Source organism: Pan troglodytes, chromosome 16, assembly GCF_028858775.2.
Source record: "Pan troglodytes isolate AG18354 chromosome 16, NHGRI_mPanTro3-v2.0_pri, whole genome shotgun sequence".
Taxonomy (NCBI): Eukaryota; Metazoa; Chordata; class Mammalia; order Primates; family Hominidae; genus Pan; species Pan troglodytes.
The window spans coordinates 33,816,593-33,832,983 of NC_072414.2; the positions used below are offsets into that span (position 1 = coordinate 33,816,593).

Here is a 16,391-nt window from a genome sequence, read left to right on the forward strand (position 1 = left end):
AGGGCACAGGGAGCCTGGGCAGCTTCGTCTACAGGGTCCCCACACCAGAGCATGGAGTGAGCCCTGGGAGGGGACCACTGTCGAGTCTGTGGAAATCTGGGCTTTGTGGCCTGGATTCCTCTCAGCTGAGAGTGGGCAGGGGCAGCTGAGGGTTCCAATAGCATTTCCCTACAGCCCAACAGAGTAAGTCTGAGGCCCAGAACCTCAGGCTTCAGAGGACAGCGCCTGCCAGCCACTGAAGCCCAGGGCTCCCCGCCCTGCTTCCCCCACCCAGGTGTCCCACCTGAGTAGACATCCAGGCCAGGCATCCTTGGTCGTGCACTCATTCAGAGAGCTGACAGGTTTGGCTTTGAGTTCTGGGCTCAGACTCTGGGCTGCAGAGCAAGGGAATAACCACTGTTAGCCTGGCCATGCCAGGCCCTTCCCACGTGGGGGTGTGGGGCGGGCTGAGCACTTGTGGGCAGGTTTTTCCCCCATGCGTCCTGCCTCTTAGGAAACTCCTCACAGGTGAGTTAAGAAAGGCTGAGCCTTTCTTAGGAGGTGGGGGATTCTGGAATGTCGAACAACTCAAGATCCCTTTGGGCTTCTGGGAAGACAGACTCTTTTGGGAGGAGAGTCCAGGGGAACCAGAGACAGAGCTAGGATCCCAGACGCATTCCCTGAACACACTGTCCACACGGAGCCTCAGCAGAGCACACTGACCACGGAAGAAAGTCCAAAGGGTTGTCTCTATATATTCCTCCAAGTAGAACCTGGCTTGCTTACTGTCTGCAAAACAACTCAAGGGTGGTGACATTCAAAGTTGTCTGAGGACTAGAAGGTTAGAGAAGCACCCAGATCAGACAGAACGGAGCCTGGAAAGCCCTTGGAGGAACACAGTCCATGAGGATTCTGGCAGGAAGGGCTTGGGGCAGTCTGAGTGGCAGACTCCAAAAGGGGCAGAACAGGACCAGGACACAGCTGGGGGTTCAAAACTGGCCCCATCTCTGCTAATTAGCTGTGTGATCTTGGGCAAGTTGCGTAACCTCTCGAGGACCTAAATTCTTTGAGAAAAAACAGTAAGTCCCACTTCTTGGAGGTTAGAGATGCTAACTGTGAAACCTCCCTAGGATGCATAAAACACTAGGGGCCCAGGAGCTTGGGGCCCAGGGAGTCGGCCGCCCTCCCCGCATCCTTCCCCTGAAGCCCACCTGCAGTGCTGCCCAGGGCTCGCCACCAGCTCTCAGCCTGCTCTTCGGACGGTGCTGCAAACAGGATCTCTGCCCCACTGGTCAGCCTGGCACCCACACAGTCACAGGTCAAACTCCACTGTCCCTTTGGGGACCCCCACGCCTCCAGCCCCCGCTGAGCCAGGTGGCTGCTGGGGGCGATGCTGGAGTCCATGTCTCTCCGCTTACCTTAAGGAGAATGTGTGTTTCCTGCCATGGCAGCCCCGCAGCCTCTCACACCAGGCTCCTGTGAGGTCAAGGAGGGCTATGGAAGCTACTTTCTGAGGAGAGATGAGAGGCAGGTGTCACTGCGGCCATCTCAGCTTTTCCCTGTGGGATCCCTCTGTCCTGGGGCCCCTCTGCCTTGTTTCCCAGCACCCTGATGTCTGCATCTCCCCTACCCCGCCTGGTACCTCCGCTGCCATCCTCTCATCCAGGAACAGGCTCAGAGAGCTGCCCTGCAAGGTCCCGCGGCAGCTGTCCCAAGAGCTCGAGCTAGGCTGTGGAGAGGAGGCGGGAAGGTCACATGAGCCACACGCAGGAAGCCAGAGCTAGGGCCTGTCCACGCCTCACCGTGTGTGTGGAGCTTCCCAGGAAAAGCGGTGGATTGGACCAAAGTCCCAATGGGGAAAGGGAAGCCACAGAGGGGCTCTGAGGGGAAACCAAGCAGAAGGGGAAGAGCAGGTGGGGAGGAGGAATCCCAGCACCTCCTGGGGGGGTGGGTAGGTGGGGGCGGTGGCAGAAGCTGGGAAGGGTCCCAAGGAGCCAAACTGCCTGGACAGCATGGTGGGGGGTGGCATCTGCCCAAGTTCACAGTGCAAGGGTGCCAGGCCCAGATGGCTCTTTGAGCCACTCAAGTGCTGCTGCAAGTGGGGAGCTGCCTGGAGAAGGAATCTCCAGGCACTCACCTGCCTCCCGCCAGGCAGCAGGTGCTGCTTGAACTCCAAAGACCCCTCCATGGTGGGGGTACCCTTTGCATCCTGAAAATGCAAGATGGGGCCCAGAAATGTCAGGACCAGCACCCTCAGGAAGGTGGGCAAGGCACCCACTGCCCCCGGCTCTCTTTATTCCTCCCATCCAAGTACTAACCAGGCCTGACCCTGCTTAGCTTCTAAGATCAGATGAGATCGGGCATGTTCAGGGTGGTATGGCTGTAGACAGCCATCTTTATTCCTAATGACCTTCAGCTCCTGTGCCCGGGCTCCCAGCACTGGCTCCAGGGTGTGGGCCCTCACCCCCACAGCCCCAGCCCCACTGCATGCTCCAGGGAGACCACGGCGGGGGTGCCTGCAGCCCCATGGGGACACCTGCCTGGGGGTCCCTCGTCTCAGCCAGCTGTGCTCCTAGCCCCTGGTGTCCAGAGGGCCTCCACTGAAAGGATGTCAGCGAGCTGCCAGCTCTCCCGGGCTTCAGCTCCTGTGGCTGCAGGAGCTCCTGTTCCATCTTTGGGAGTGGGCAAGGTGGGCAAGGTGAGCCAGGTCAGGGAGACCAGCCACACCTCGGGTTCCCGTCTACCTCCCCTCCCCCAGCCCTCCCGGTCAGAGGGGGCCTGCCTCCCCATCACTAGCTCTTTCAGCTTTGGCTCTAGAGGCTCACACCCAGTCCACAATGGTGCCTCTCCCACCACCGCAGCTGGCCAGGGAAAGGAGCAGGTAAGGCAGGGCCGGGTGAGGGCTCAGTGCCCTGGGAGACACTGACTTGCAGGCTGAGAGGGACTGTTCCCCCACCAGCCCTCAGCCCCTAGCCGAGGCAGTCGTCACCTCTGTCTTCTGCATTTGGGCAAACTTCTCTTCCTGGGCTGCCAGCAGCTTTTCTAAGTCCTGGTGTCTGTGCAGCAGCAACTCCACATCTGACACTGAGTGCTGGGGAGAAGCATGTTCAGGTGAGGCCCAGCTTGGGGGGCACCCAGAGCCTGGTAGCCAGCTAAGGGGCAGGACCCCCACTCACCCCATAGTCAGGCTTCAGCAGGAGGCCCTCCCGGCAGGCCAGCCAGGCCTCAGCCTGCTCCAGCCTCTGCCGAAGCTTCTGCAGGCCCCAGCTCTCGGCACAGCGTTGCCAGCGCAGGGCCCAAGCCTCCTCCAGCTCCTGCAGCTGCCCTTCCAGCTCCTGCAGGCACTCTGTCACCTGGTGGGGACGGGCTGCTATGGGTGACAGCTTGGGTAGGGTTCCCACCATGGGCAGGGCAGGGCTGGAGAGCCAAGTGTTAATGGAAGTGCAGAGGGAAGGCTGTGAGACCCACACCTGCCCCTTCCCAGCCTCTCTCCCTGCCTGCGCCCAGCCTTCCTTTCCCGCTGGTTTCCATGCCTGTGAGGGGCCCTGAGGCCCTGGGCAATCAGGCTGTATCCCCAGCCCAACCCCAGGCCCACCCTCTGAGTTCACACCTCCGCAGACATGAAGTGGCTGTTGTCCACCAGCTGCTGTCCTTCCTGCCGCAGGTCCTGGGCTTGAAGGCGGCACTCCCTGATTTCTTGCCCCAGCTCTTCATGCTGCCCAAGGAGCTGCTCAGCCCCCGCCATGTCCTCAGCCAGCTCCTCGGAGGACGCCAGCTCCTGCCTCTCCTGTGCCCATGCTCTGTGGGGCAGGGAAGGGAGCTGTTGTCAGGGCTGCCTGGGGAGCTGGGGAGCTGGGGAGCAGGGGAGGGAGGGTCCAGCTCCCCCAAGAGCCAGGATACCCCCACCCCACAGGGTAGAGCTGAGCCGGCAGCTGAGGTAGGACACCTACAGCAGTTCCTGGCAGCGCCCGAGGAAGGCATGGCCCTGTGCAGCCTGTGCCAGCCACTGGCCTCGCTCCTGGGCCTTCGCCTGCAGGGTGGCCCAGGCCTCCTGCACCTTGGCCAGGCCCCCCGGAGCTGCAGGATGTAGCTGGCCCAGTCGGCAGGCCTCCGTCTGTACCCGTGCCACCTCCTTCTCCATAGCTTCCAGCTCTCTCTGCAACCAGAGCATGAGATCAGGCCTCAGTCCCCGCACTGAGCCGATGCGTGCTCTGCATTCAGGAGCACCAGGCCTCTCTGAGGAACCACCTCCACTCTGCTGCACAAGCTGGGCCAAGTCCTAGGGCCCCTCGGGGAAGGATCTGGGTTTCTGGAGAAGAGGCTGAAGCAGGCTGGGGTGGGAGGGCTGAGATAGGTCCCCTCAGCCACCGCCTTCGGGCAGGGGCTCAGACAGGCAGGCTGCAGGGCGTGGGCCTCACCTCCAGGCGCCTGTGCTGTTGCTGCAGGGTCCGCACAGATGACAGGCTGTGGCCTCCGTCCTCTCCCTTCATCAGGGCCGTCTTCTCCTGCATCCTTCCCTGGAGCTCAGCCGCTGCCTGGTGAAAGCTGTGGACCTCATGGGCTGCAGCCAAGTTCTGGGAGAGGAGAAAGGACCTGCTCAGGGCTGTTCTCTGCTCCCAGGATTCCTTTCTCCCTGGAGACATGGCCTTCTGGGCCACCTCCTTTTGAACAAGGAGGACCATGGGGCTTGATGTGTCCCCAGGTACAGAAACCATCCTCCATGCTGCAGCCCTCAGTGAACGTGATGATATGGGTCTGCGGCAGGCCAGGGGGTGGGGAGGGCTGGGAGAGGAGAGGGCCTCGTGCATCTCAGGGAAAGGCAGATGCGAGGTGTTGGGTCCACGTGAGGGAGCAGGCTGGTTCTCGGGGATCTGGCTGACCCTGGCAGTACCACCTGCAGTGCCTCTCATGGGGCTGGGGGACCGGGTCAGCTCAGGAGGCAGCCCCAGCCCAGGACCTACAGAGATGGAATGTCCTGGGCTGCAGCCAATTCCTGGAAGAAAGCTGAGCAGGTGAGGGAGAAAGCACATTCACTTGAGGCCAGCAGGGTGTGTGTCTTGTTGGAACCAAAGCCTGTGGTAAGGAGGGCTTAGAGGGATTTTTTGAAGACTCTGACACCCCTTAGCTTGGCCCGGCCTGTGATCACCTACCTCTGTGCGGGCTTTTATTGCTTGGTCCAACCTCTCCCAAGCGGCCTCAATGCGGCTCATCTGGGCTTGGATGTGGGGATAGCGCCTGGGTGCACCCCGCTCCAGGGTGCCTGCCAACTTCCTCAGGGCATACACCTTGGCCTGGCCCAGGCTCTGCACTTCCTTTCTGAAAGCATCAAACTTCTCTTCCAGCACCTGCAAAGGTATGAGGCCCAGCAGGGTCACTCGAGATGGTATCATGAGCTCTCAAAGCTCATGAAGAGCTCAGCAGACTCTGATGGCTCTGAAATCCCTCAGCCCAGGTTCTGGAACCATCGGGATCCTCCCTAGGACACCCTCTCCAGGCTCCTTTCTGCTGACTCCCCAGCAACCCTTTCATCCCAAGGCAGGCCTTCCTCAGCCTCTGCCCACTCCCCGTGAGGTTTGCTCAGGAGTAACTCACCTTGACACCCTCCAGGTCCTGCCCGTAGTCCTGGGACTCGGCGGTGGCCGCCTTGGTGGTCAGCCAGGCGTCGAGGAGCAGGGTCTCTCGCTCCAGCTGGTGTAGCTGCAGCTGCTCCTGCAGGCCGTGCCCCCTGGTCTCCGCCCTCCGCAGCAGCTCTGCGTGGGCCTCCCGAACTGCCTGCAGCTGGGCTAGCACCTTGGGGCTGTGGGAAGAGAGTGACAGTCTGGACTGCAGCCCTTCCTTTCCAGGCTGGAGCAGTCTCCTGCCATCTTTGTAGGGGGCTTCTCTCTGCTCCTTCCCGGATGGTGTGGCTTCCGCCCACCTTTCTGGGTTCTTCCTGCTCTCCAGGAGTGCTGCTGTCTGCTGCAGCCGCTCGATGCGTGGGCTGAACGCTTCCAGGTCTCTCTTGGTGGCCTCCAGCCGCCGCAGAAGGGCCTGTGTGGCTTCAGCACTGTGGCCCATGTCCTCGCTGTCCAGGACATGGCCCCGCTCAGCCAGCCAGGATCCCACCTCCAGGAGCTGGGGGTGACAGAGTGGAGATCCGTTTTCCCGGGGCACCCTCCAGGGCTCAGGATTTACAGCCACGATTCTCAGCCTGGCTGCACAGGGGAATCACCTGGGAGCTGTCATGCTCCCTCGGCCTGGCCCCACTCCTAAGCAGCCTCATCTGGTCTGGAACACAGCCAGAGCGGCAGTGTTTTGTAAAGGGTCCAGGTGATTGTTTTTTCCATGCAAAATAGACATTTTATTCTTGGTTCATAGGCATAGATTTTGTCACTTAAAACCAAGTTTTAGCAAATATTCCTTGCAGTGTTTCTCCCTCTCATTTATTAGCCTATTGACTTCAGTTTTTCTTCCTTTACAATTGTATTCACCATCGTGAAGTAATTGAGGTATAATCGTCCGAGTGAAGGTTCCAGGTGATTCTCATGTAAAGCCCTGGTTGAGAACCACTGATCTAGAGGGAAAAAAGACAAAAGCCAACCCAGACAGCAGCTGTGTTCTGGGAAACATGTGGAAGGAAGCCCTTGGGGGCAGGAGACCACTGAGTGGAGGAGACGAAAGGTGCCCAGGCCAGGAGCCCCGGAGTGACCTCCCGGCCGCACTCGCCCTGTGTTCCAGGCCTGCCTGCTGTGCCCTGCCCATCACTCCCCTCACCTCAGTCAGAAACTGCTGGGCCTCCTCAGCCTGCTGCAGCAGAAGCCGCCTCCGCGCCGCCTCTGCCCGCAGGTGGGCCATGGCCTTCTCCAGCTGCTGCACCCGGGCGGCCACCTCGTGGGCGGCAAAGTGCCCAGCCTGAACCAGCTTGTGCCCAGTGCCCAGCACCACCCGGGTCAGAGCCTCGTGGCTGCTCATCTCACTCTCCAGGTTCTGTGGGGGAGGAGGCAGGAGGATGCGGATGTTGCTGACCCTTGGGGGACTCCCACAGTTGTGCTTGAAGTTTCACGGGACCCCACTAACTTGTCCCCAAGGAGTTCCCTGTCCCCATGACTCCCAAAGAATCCAGGGCATCCCAAAAGCCCCCACAGGCAGAGAGTTCCTGGCTGGGCCACAGAGAGTGCCATTTCCTTGGCTGAGAAGCCCTGCTCACGTGCGAGGCCGGCCCTCCCCGGGTGGGCCCACACCTGGTGCTGCTCCTGCAGGTGCCGCACCGCACTCAGGCTCTGGCCATAGTCCTGGGCAGCGGCCAGAGGCAGCTTCTCCTGCACCCAGGCCATTTCCTCGTCGGCGTCCCTGAAGAACTTCAAGAGGAGGCTCCGGGCCTCCAGGGCCGTCCTGCGCTCCTGCAGGGGCTCCCTCAGGCTCTTGAACCTGCAGCGGTGGAGGGTGGGACCAAGGGAGGCAGGGACCAGGGTGTCAGTATTAGGGATACCTGGTGACACAGATCACCCAGCTGTGGCCCTCACCATGGGCAAGGGGAGAAAGTGAGAAGACATCAGTTAAGAAGGCAGGGGTGGGGGTCCCTCCAGGAAGGCAGGGAAGAGAAGCTGAGGGCACGGGTGGATCTACCTCTGAAGCAGCCGCCGGGCCTGCTCTTCCACATCTTGGGCAAGGCAGTGGCCTTCCCTCACAAAGGCCTGGGCCTGGTCCAGCAGTGCCTCAGCCTGCCTAGCTTTCTTGTCCACTGCTGCCTCCAGCTCCCTCTGTGTGCCCAGGAGCTCACCCACCCCAGGCAGGGCCTGGCCCACAGTGGGGGCTCTCAGCTCAACCTCGATGGGCTCCAGCCAGTTCTCCAGTTCCTCCATGCTCCGCCGCAGACGCAGGGCCTAGGGTAGAAAGTGAGGTAGGCAGGAGGGGAGTGGCCTGGAGCCCGGCCAGCCACCCCTCGGCCTGCACAACCTCACCTCACAGGCCTTCTGGAGCTTGGCCACCTTCTTCTGGGAGTTGTCTTGCAGCTCACCCCAGAGTGCTCCCAGCTCCTCCAGTCGCTCCTGGATGGCCTCCGAGGCTGGGTGGCCCCCCTGCAGCAGCCTCTGTCCCTCCTGCAGCCACAACATGAAACACACCTTGTGGACTCAGGACTGCCGGTACCAGGGACTTGTGTTGACTCTGACCACCAGCACTAGAGCTGCAGAGTCCCTGCGGTCCAGCTGCATGATCTTGAGCAACTTTCTTTACCTAAGCCTCATTTTCCTCATCCGTATCATAGAGAAAATAATGGTTATTTTATTTAAATGAGATAAGTCATATAAAATACTTAGCAGGGTGATTTATATCAGAGGGAGCCAGCCTGGGGTCAGGACCTGCCTTTGCAGGTGGAAAAGAGAATGTTTTAAAAAGTGCTATGCTGGGCACAGTGGCTCATTCCTGTAATCCCAGCACTTTGGGAGGCTGAGGCAGGTGGATCGCCTGAGCTCAGGAGTTTGACACCAGCCTGGACAACATGGCAAAACCCCATCTCTACCAAAAATACAAAAAAGTAGCTGGATGTAGTAGTGTGGGCCTGTGATCCCAGCTACTTGGGAGGCTGAGCTGGGAAGATCACTTGAGCCTGGGAGGCAGAGGTTGCAGTGAGCTGAGATCTTGCCACTGCACTCCAGCCTGGGTGACAGAGCAAGACCCTGTCTCAAAGTGGCTATGTTTTGACTCCTTCGCTCACAGGACTGGTGGCTATGTCCTGTTCACATCAAAATGTTATCTTTAAAATTACTGAAAAGGTGCCATTTTTGGAGAGGGTGCCCCCCCGCACCCCCCCCCCCCCCCCCCCGCCGGAAAGCAACTTCTTCTCACTACACTTCTGCCTAAACAACCGCTTAGCCAGGTGCCTGCACACAGAAAGTACTGGATAACGCTGGCCACCGTTACTGTGGTTCAGCACCAGCTCTGGGGCACTGTCCTGTGTTCTGCCTGGAGAGCTGTCCCACCACCCTCCTGCCTGCAGGGCCTCACCCGCTGCAGCTCCTGCTGTTGGTGCATGCTCGCGTCCAGCTCCGCCTGGAAATTCTGCTGCTTCTGTAACTGTGCTGGCAGCATGGCTGTGTCCAGCAAACCCTCCTCCAAGGCCACCAGGTTCTTCTCCCTCAGCCACGCAGCCACCTGGGCACGTGGGGAGGACAGGCCTGCTGTCCAGGGCTTTCCCCTTCCCCTGACCTCTGAGATACCCCAGAGGAAGGGTGGCCTTTCCCTGGGTCGACTCCTTCCCCACCATGACCACCTCCCTCTCCAAGTGAGGCGAACCTCCTGGGAGTCCTGCAGGAAGGCCTGCAGCTGCCGGAGCTCCTCCAGGCGATGGCGGCGGGTCCCGGCTTGCCTGAAGAGCACCTCCTTCCTGCCAGGAGGAGAGGCTCATGGGCCTGGAGCCACCCCCGGGGCCAGGTGGGGTGCCCGTCCAGCCTAGGCTTTCTCAGGTATGAATATACTCCGAGTCTGGAGTTTCCTTTGGAATAAAGGTACATTGCACTCCCCCTCTGTATTTGTGTCTGTTATGCGCCGGATTTTGTACCCCGAAGTTTGTTTTTGTTTTTGAGACAGAGTCTCACTCTGTCACCCGGGCTGGAGTGCAGTGGCACAATCTCAGCTCACTGCAACCTCCACCTCCCGGGTTCAAGCAATTCTTCTGCCTCAGCCTCCCGAGTAGCTAGGACTATAGGCTCACACCTCCAGGCCCAGCTAAATTTTGTATTTTTAGTAGAGGCAGGGTTTCCCCATGTTGGCCAGGCTGGTCTTGAACTCCTGACCTCAAATGATCCACCTACCTCGGCCTCCCAAAGTGCTGGGTTTACAGGCGTGAACTACTGCACCCAGCCTGTACCCCTGAGTTCTTATGTTGAAGGCCTAACTCCAGAAGTGTTTTTGGAGACAGCGTCTTTAAAAGAGGTAATTAAGTGAAAATGAGGTCATATGGGTGGGTCCTAATCCAGTGTGACCTTATGAGAGGAGGCAACTGGGGCAGACACAAGCACAGGGGGACGATCTGCCTCCTGCAGGAGGGCAGAAGCCAGGGGCTAGAAGTCAGGGTGGCACTGTGCTGGGGGAAGCTGAGCCTGCCAGGAACCACCTAAGGTGACTGGGGGAGGGGGTGGTGACAGAGACCAGCAAAGCAAAGTTTGCATTCTGTTAATTCAAAGACCTCCACAGGTACCCAGGTGTGGTCCACCTGCAAGAATGGAGAGGGGGTGGCCCCGACCACTGCCAGGACACCAGCACAAGGAGCCATGGCATTTGTGGGTGCTGGTTGGCTCTGATCGGCTGAGAAGGACAAAAGCCCCCACCAGTCTGGGATCTGGCTTTTGACCATATCTGCCTTGATCTAAAAGTCTGAGGAGCTGCATGAAGCAGCCAAACCCGATGAGCTTTTACAGGGAAAAAAAACTGCAGAGCTGGGGTCTCATGGGCCATGCAGGTCACGTGCATCTGTGTCTGAACTTCAGTTAGATGAGCTAAGACTTCTGCTAGCCTGCCTGTGGGGCCAGCACCATGCTTTCGTCCTCATCACAGCTGTTAAAGCCCGGGATGTGAGGCTCAGCTGCAGTGAGGAGGAACTTGTCTGAGTCCTGCCATTAGTGGGCAGCACAGGGACTCAGGACTGTGACCCTGGAAGGCCGATGCTTGACCTCTGTGCCCTGTGACCTTCCGTTTCGTCAGATGGTTTCCTCTTGGTCTCCTAGCATAAGCCTCTCTTTAAACTCCCTTTTATCTCAACGGAATGAAGAAGGAAGTGGGATTTTCCACGTGGTGTTTGATGTCCATAACAGGCAGACACATTGCAGGGCCAGGGGTGGTGGGGACCCCCGGCATCTGACCTCAGTCCTTGGACAAGGCTGGTGAGCCTGGGCCAAGAAGTGGAAGGGTGGGAAGGGAAGAAGCGGGATGCCAGATGCCTGTGCCAGCCCGCCCACAGCACCCCTCACCCCAGAGCCACCACTACCTCAGAAGCATGGCCTGGCACCTGCCCAGGGCACTCTGGGCCTCGGGGTGCCCACCCTGGTGCAGGCCGCGGGCCATGGCCTCCAGAGCACTGATCTTTCCCGCCTGCATCTCCAGGTCCCGCTCCAGCATCTTGTGCTTCCACAGAAGGGGCTCCATGGGGGCGAAGGGGTCCTGGTGGGAGTGGGGAACCCAATACTGTCCATGAGCCTCCCCCTCCCATCCCAGGCTACCTGCCTTTCCACCTAGAACCATCCTACCAAATGCTCATCCACAGAGCGGCTGCTCCGCCCAAACACATCCCTCGCATCCCTCAAGGCTGTTTCCAGCTTTAGGACAGTGATTCCCAGCCAGGGGAGGCATTTGGGATAGGGATCAAGAGCCAGAATCTCTGAGGCAAGCAGAGCTTTTTCATGTAAGGTGAAAGCTCCCTCCTCTGCACTCCCTGGAGGACCATGTTAGTCCCCAGTTATCCTCTGAGGTCTCCTATAAGTTACACTCGTCTGCTTCAGGGTTGGGGCAGTGGCGGGAAAAGCCAACCTCTAGGCATTTGGGAAGCAAGGAGGGCAGGGGTGAGGTGGCAAGAATGGGTCAGGCCCACACAGGCACTCTAGAAGCTCCTTGGTGTTCGCGGTGGGGCCTGCCCACAGCTGCATGGGAACTGCTCTAGATGACGGGTAAGTAACTGCCCAGTGACGGATGTGGCCCAGGGTGGGGAGATGGCCCAGAAGGGGAGGATCCCTGGCCTAGGGAGCTCAGGCAGCACTGGCTGGTTTGACCCCTAATGCTGCTCTTGTAATTCCCCCCTCCTGCCCATTCCTGCTGGGCACCTACCCATAGACCCTTACTGGCTAGGGAGTCTTCCTTGCTGCAAAGCCAACGTTCCACCTTCTCCACTGAGCTCAGAAACAGCTGAGAACAAAGGAAAAGGCAAGAGACAGTCGGCGGAAGGTCCAGCCACTGCAGTTGGAGTGACTGTTTCCAGTGGCACAGGTTAGGGAACCAGGGTCCTGGGAGGCAAGAGTGCTGAGTGGTGGGGAAGTCCCTGGCACAGCAGCCCCTCCAGTCTTAGCCTTGACCAGAGGCTGTGGGGTCAGTGCAGGCCCTGTTGGGCGGGGGGGCAAGATGCAGGCTGGGGATGGGACTGTGCCTGCCTGTAGCTCCAGGGCCTGCTGCAGCTGTAGCTGATGCTCCTGCCAGGCCCCTTCCAGGCTGCTCAGCTCCTGTTCTAAGCCAGCCAGCACCTGGCGAACGTCGGAGCTGAAGGGGTGCCCCGCTATGAGCAGTCGCTGCCCAGTGCTTCGGGCCAGGCTGATGCTGTCTGTCCAGGAGTCCAGCTCGGCCTGGAACAGGACTGGGCTCAGATCACTGGGGGCTGGAAGCAGCCCAGCAGGCAGGAGAGAGGTGGGGAAGCAGCTGAGTGGGAGGCTGGAGGAGATAGGCAGGGCGGGACACTCAGGGGGCCCAAGAGCAAGGAGATAAGAGGAAGGGGAGGGGAGGGCAGGGCGGAGGTGAGAGCCTGGGAAAGGCTTGGGCCAGCTGCCCGTTCACCTTGCACTCCTGATGCTCTTCTAACATACGCCGGGCTTCCACAGGGCTGCGAGGAGCGGGGCTCGTGTCCATCTGAACCCGCAGCCTCTGGGCGCTGACCAGCAATTCCTGCAGCGTTGCCTGGAGTTTCTGAGCTTGGTGCAAGGCATCCAGCGCCTCCCTCCTGCCCACAGCACTCATCAGCTAGTCGTCAGGCCTTCGAACCCCTCTCCCCCATGCCCACTGGTGTCTTCTGTCCCTTAATCCCCTCAACCACAGGAGGGCCCACAGGCTTGGAGTTACTGGGAGGACAGTACAGTTATTTGAAGGGTGGAGAAGGAATCCTAGGGGAACACAGGCGCTGAGGGGAGGTGTGGGGACTGAGATGCTGGAGGATGGGTCGGCGAGGGCAAGGCCTGCGGGTTCATACCACTTCTGGGCCCTGCTCCGGAGCTGCCACCAGCTCTCGGCCACCTCCTGCTGCCTGTGCCTGAGGCCGTGGGCTGCCTCAGGGCTTCTTTGGCAGAGGCGGCCCACTTCACGCTCTAGGGACTGTGGGGGAAGCCGGGGTCAGAGGCTGGGGCAGGGGAGCTCTGGGCCACCCTGGCATCCCAAAGCCCCTCCTCCCCACTTGTGCCCAGGGTCCTACTGAGGAGATGCCCTGGGCCCAGCTCTACAGCCAGCTGCGCACCTCCACCTGGGCCTGGATGGGGTGCACTTCCCGCTCCAGCTCCTCGTGTTTCCGCAGCAGCCTCTGCACGCTCTCCAGATCTTTCCCACAGTCCAGGGCCTGGATCAGGGCTTCCTGGAGGAGCGGCACGGCCAGTTACCTGCTGGGCCTTTGCTTCGGCTCCTCCCTCCTGGCAAAGGGCCCAACCAGTGGCTTCTGTGTGCACAGCAAGTCCCCAGCGTGATTTCCTGGCCCTGGCTTTGAGGGCCAGAGATCTCTTCCTTACGTGAGGGGGACGATTCTGAGGAGCAACTCTAGATTTGGAGTCTCCTCTGAGGGAAGAACCTCACATGTGTGCTGCTTCCCTGTACAGTCTCACTCAACTCTCATCCCTTGAGGAGCGAAAAAGAAAATAGAGCAAGGATGGACAGACAGGCCTGTGCCGTCATTTGAGGGCAGAAGCCAGCGGAGGAAACAGCCAGGCATGCCCAGCACAGGCAGCAGCACCTGTTTCACACGAGGGCTTCCTAGACCAGGTTCTAACTCTGCCAGATTCCAGCCCGGGGCTCTGTGGTTGTGTACACAGTCCCAGGGCAAACCTCCCAAGGGTTTGGGCTTCCTCAGGGATGGGAGGAAACAGAGTGTGTTTTCTGGCCTCTGGACCTGCCATGTATCTGGGGACCAGATCTGGGGGAGAAAGGAGACAGGGAAGCCCCCACTGAGCTTGCAATGGGTGCTTCTATGGCCCTGAGTTGATCCTGAGGGCCAGCCCATCAGATGTCCCTGGTGCAGACCTGCTGGGACCCATCTCCAAGTACCCAGCTGAACAGGAGAGGCCAGTGAGGGGGGAGATGCATAGGAGACTCTAGGCAGCGCCCCCTCCCCCGATTGCATTTGCTCACAGCCACCACTGGGACCTCTTTCCACCACGTACCTTCTCCTGAATCCTCTTGGTGACACTGTCCAGCTCTCGGGACAACACGTGTATCTCCAAGGCCCCTTCGAGCTGCTGCTGGTACCGGAGCAGGTTGCCATGGAAACTCGCCCACCTGGCCAAGGGGTGGTGGTGTCATGTGGAGCCTGAGGTGGCCTTCCACCCCTCTTCCCGGCCCTTTGGTTCTCCCCAGCCTGGGACTGGCCTGTTGTTGAGCTGGCTTCGCCGCTGGCAGATGATCTTGACTTCCTCAGGGTCCCGGTTCTTGAGCTGCAGTGACAAGTCACTGATGCTCTTGATGCGGGCATCACCCACTGTGTCCTGCAGGGGAGGTATGGGTGAGGGCATTGGCACCCCCCACGCAGAGCCCCTTCTTCCCACCTCAGCAGGCACTGGAAGCATGCCTGGGCCCCGGAGCACGAGGAACAGCATATTTGGGCAGTGGGAAGAACTGCCTCCTGCCTCCTCTACTGTGGCAGGTCCCTGAGGTCACCCCGTCCAGGTGAAGTGAGCAAGATCAGCTTGGAGCCTGCAGCCCCAGAGTCATCTCTAAGGCCAGAAAATGGGATCCCTGCGCTGGGTACCATGTAGGAGGGGGAGAGTGGGCACATGCTCACTAACAGAGACTCTCTTGAGATGGAGTCTCCCTCTGTTGCCTAGTCTCCCTCTGTTGCACTGTTGTTGCAGTGGCACAATCTCAGCTCACTGCAACCTCCACCTCCCCGGTTCAAGCGATTCTCCTACCTCAGCCTCCCGAGTAGCTGGCACTACAGGTGCCTGCCACCAAGCCTGGCTAAGTTTTGTATTTTTCGTAGAGACGGGGTTTCACCATGTTGGCCAGGCTTGTCTCAAACTCCTGACCTCAAGTGATCTGCCCGCCTCAGCCTCCCAAACTGCTGGGATTACAAGCGTGAGCCACTGTGCCCAGCCACAGAAATTTTAAAATGAAAATTCAGCTTCTTGGTTGAAGAGAAGCAAAGGGAGGTTGTGGAATGGAACAGTGAGCTCTGGCTTCCTGGGGTTTGGGTGTCCCCACCCCAGGACTCGTCTGAGCTGAGGCTGGTGCTGCTTGGACACTGGATGGGGTTTAAAGGTACACAGGGAGGGGGTCCACCACAGGGTGTGATTGCAGATCTCCTGCCTCTGGCATCTGTAGAGCTTGTTTAAATTTCCAAAGCACTTTCCTATGAAGTGCCTCATGCAAGGTAGGCAGGGAAGGACATTCCCCTCCTTTTATAGATGCCAGAGCAGAGCTCAGAGGCTAACCTGGCTCCTTTGCGGCAGAGCCAGGATTCAAGCCCAGCTCCTTTAGAGTCTAGCTCTCTTCCTACTACAGCATCTGGCACAGCGTCTGTGAAATTCCACCATTAACAAGGGATGTCTTAGGTTTAAGCACTGCCGCCTCTTAAAAAGTAATACATACATGTACCGGGGGACAAGGTTAGCACATTTGGTCTTTAACACCTGATTGTCAATACATTTGCCATTTTTTTTCCCTGCATACCACATAAGAGAAATAGATGTTTGGTGTGTGTATGTGTGAGGGGGCGGGTGTGGGGTGAGGAGAAGACGCTGAGACGCTGAAATAGTCACGCTGAAAGTGGGCGCTGATTATCTGCCACATCCAGGCATATGTCCTATCTTTTTAAGATTTTTTGAAATAATTATAGATGCCCAGGAAATTGCCAAAGTCCTGCAGAGAGGTCCCTGTGCCCTTCCCCAGCTTCCCTTACAGCAGCATCCTATATAATGATAACATTAAAACCACAAAGCTGACGTTGGTGTAATACTACCAACTAGACCAGACCTCATTCAGATTTTATCAGTTTTTGCAAGTATGCATCTGTGCGTGGCAGTGGGGGATAGGTCTATGCAGTTTTATCACAGCTAGAGATTCACGTACCTGCCACCACACACGTGCTCTCTTACCTCTGAGGTGGGTGCTACCCCCATTCTAAAGAGGAAGGAGTGAAAGCGGGTGAGAGGAGGGAGCCTGCCCGAGGGCATGGGAGGAGCAGGCATGGCGCCCAGGCCCTGCTCTACAGTCCACACTCTTTCCCTGCTCTACAGTCCACACTCTTTCCCTGCTCTCAGTTGGATTTTCAGTGCGGGATGCATGGCCAACCTCTACCCAGCAAGGCCCCCTTACCCCGGCCGAGTTTCCTCGGAACTCGCGGAGCCGCCGTCGGAGCTGCAGGCAGTGCTCCAGGTCCTGGCCCAGGTCACCAACATTCATCTTCACCTCCTGTGAAGGCCGAGGGTGGGGAGGGAGCGCTCTGAGCACCAGCCCAGGCTCCTGGCACCTGCTGCTGGGGA

The 16,391-nt window shown here is 59.1% G+C and overlaps 1 protein-coding gene across 1 annotated transcript in view; it reads right to left on the reverse strand.

Annotated features, from left to right (window-relative positions):
• SPTBN5 (spectrin beta, non-erythrocytic 5) overlaps positions 1 to 16,391 on the reverse strand; it is a 51,244-nt gene that overhangs the window by 1,414 nt on the left and 33,439 nt on the right. The window contains exons 40-68 of the mRNA XM_063794784.1: positions 16,225 to 16,320; positions 14,281 to 14,396; positions 14,076 to 14,190; positions 13,163 to 13,276; positions 12,902 to 13,023; positions 12,493 to 12,655; positions 12,096 to 12,284; positions 11,776 to 11,853; positions 10,943 to 11,115; positions 9,253 to 9,343; positions 8,965 to 9,111; positions 7,920 to 8,057; positions 7,585 to 7,841; positions 7,200 to 7,386; positions 6,733 to 6,945; positions 5,897 to 6,093; positions 5,572 to 5,776; positions 5,130 to 5,324; positions 4,398 to 4,553; positions 3,930 to 4,135; positions 3,590 to 3,779; positions 3,156 to 3,332; positions 2,969 to 3,070; positions 2,520 to 2,651; positions 2,117 to 2,188; positions 1,622 to 1,708; positions 1,398 to 1,489; positions 1,191 to 1,276; positions 284 to 374 (exon numbers count right to left, since the gene is read on the reverse strand). Of these exons, the coding sequence (XP_063650854.1) occupies positions 284 to 374; positions 1,191 to 1,276; positions 1,398 to 1,489; positions 1,622 to 1,708; positions 2,117 to 2,188; positions 2,520 to 2,651; positions 2,969 to 3,070; positions 3,156 to 3,332; positions 3,590 to 3,779; positions 3,930 to 4,135; positions 4,398 to 4,553; positions 5,130 to 5,324; positions 5,572 to 5,776; positions 5,897 to 6,093; positions 6,733 to 6,945; positions 7,200 to 7,386; positions 7,585 to 7,841; positions 7,920 to 8,057; positions 8,965 to 9,111; positions 9,253 to 9,343; positions 10,943 to 11,115; positions 11,776 to 11,853; positions 12,096 to 12,284; positions 12,493 to 12,655; positions 12,902 to 13,023; positions 13,163 to 13,276; positions 14,076 to 14,190; positions 14,281 to 14,396; positions 16,225 to 16,320 (4,187 nt within the window). The remainder of the gene's footprint in view (positions 1 to 283; positions 375 to 1,190; positions 1,277 to 1,397; positions 1,490 to 1,621; positions 1,709 to 2,116; positions 2,189 to 2,519; positions 2,652 to 2,968; positions 3,071 to 3,155; positions 3,333 to 3,589; positions 3,780 to 3,929; positions 4,136 to 4,397; positions 4,554 to 5,129; positions 5,325 to 5,571; positions 5,777 to 5,896; positions 6,094 to 6,732; positions 6,946 to 7,199; positions 7,387 to 7,584; positions 7,842 to 7,919; positions 8,058 to 8,964; positions 9,112 to 9,252; positions 9,344 to 10,942; positions 11,116 to 11,775; positions 11,854 to 12,095; positions 12,285 to 12,492; positions 12,656 to 12,901; positions 13,024 to 13,162; positions 13,277 to 14,075; positions 14,191 to 14,280; positions 14,397 to 16,224; positions 16,321 to 16,391) is intronic.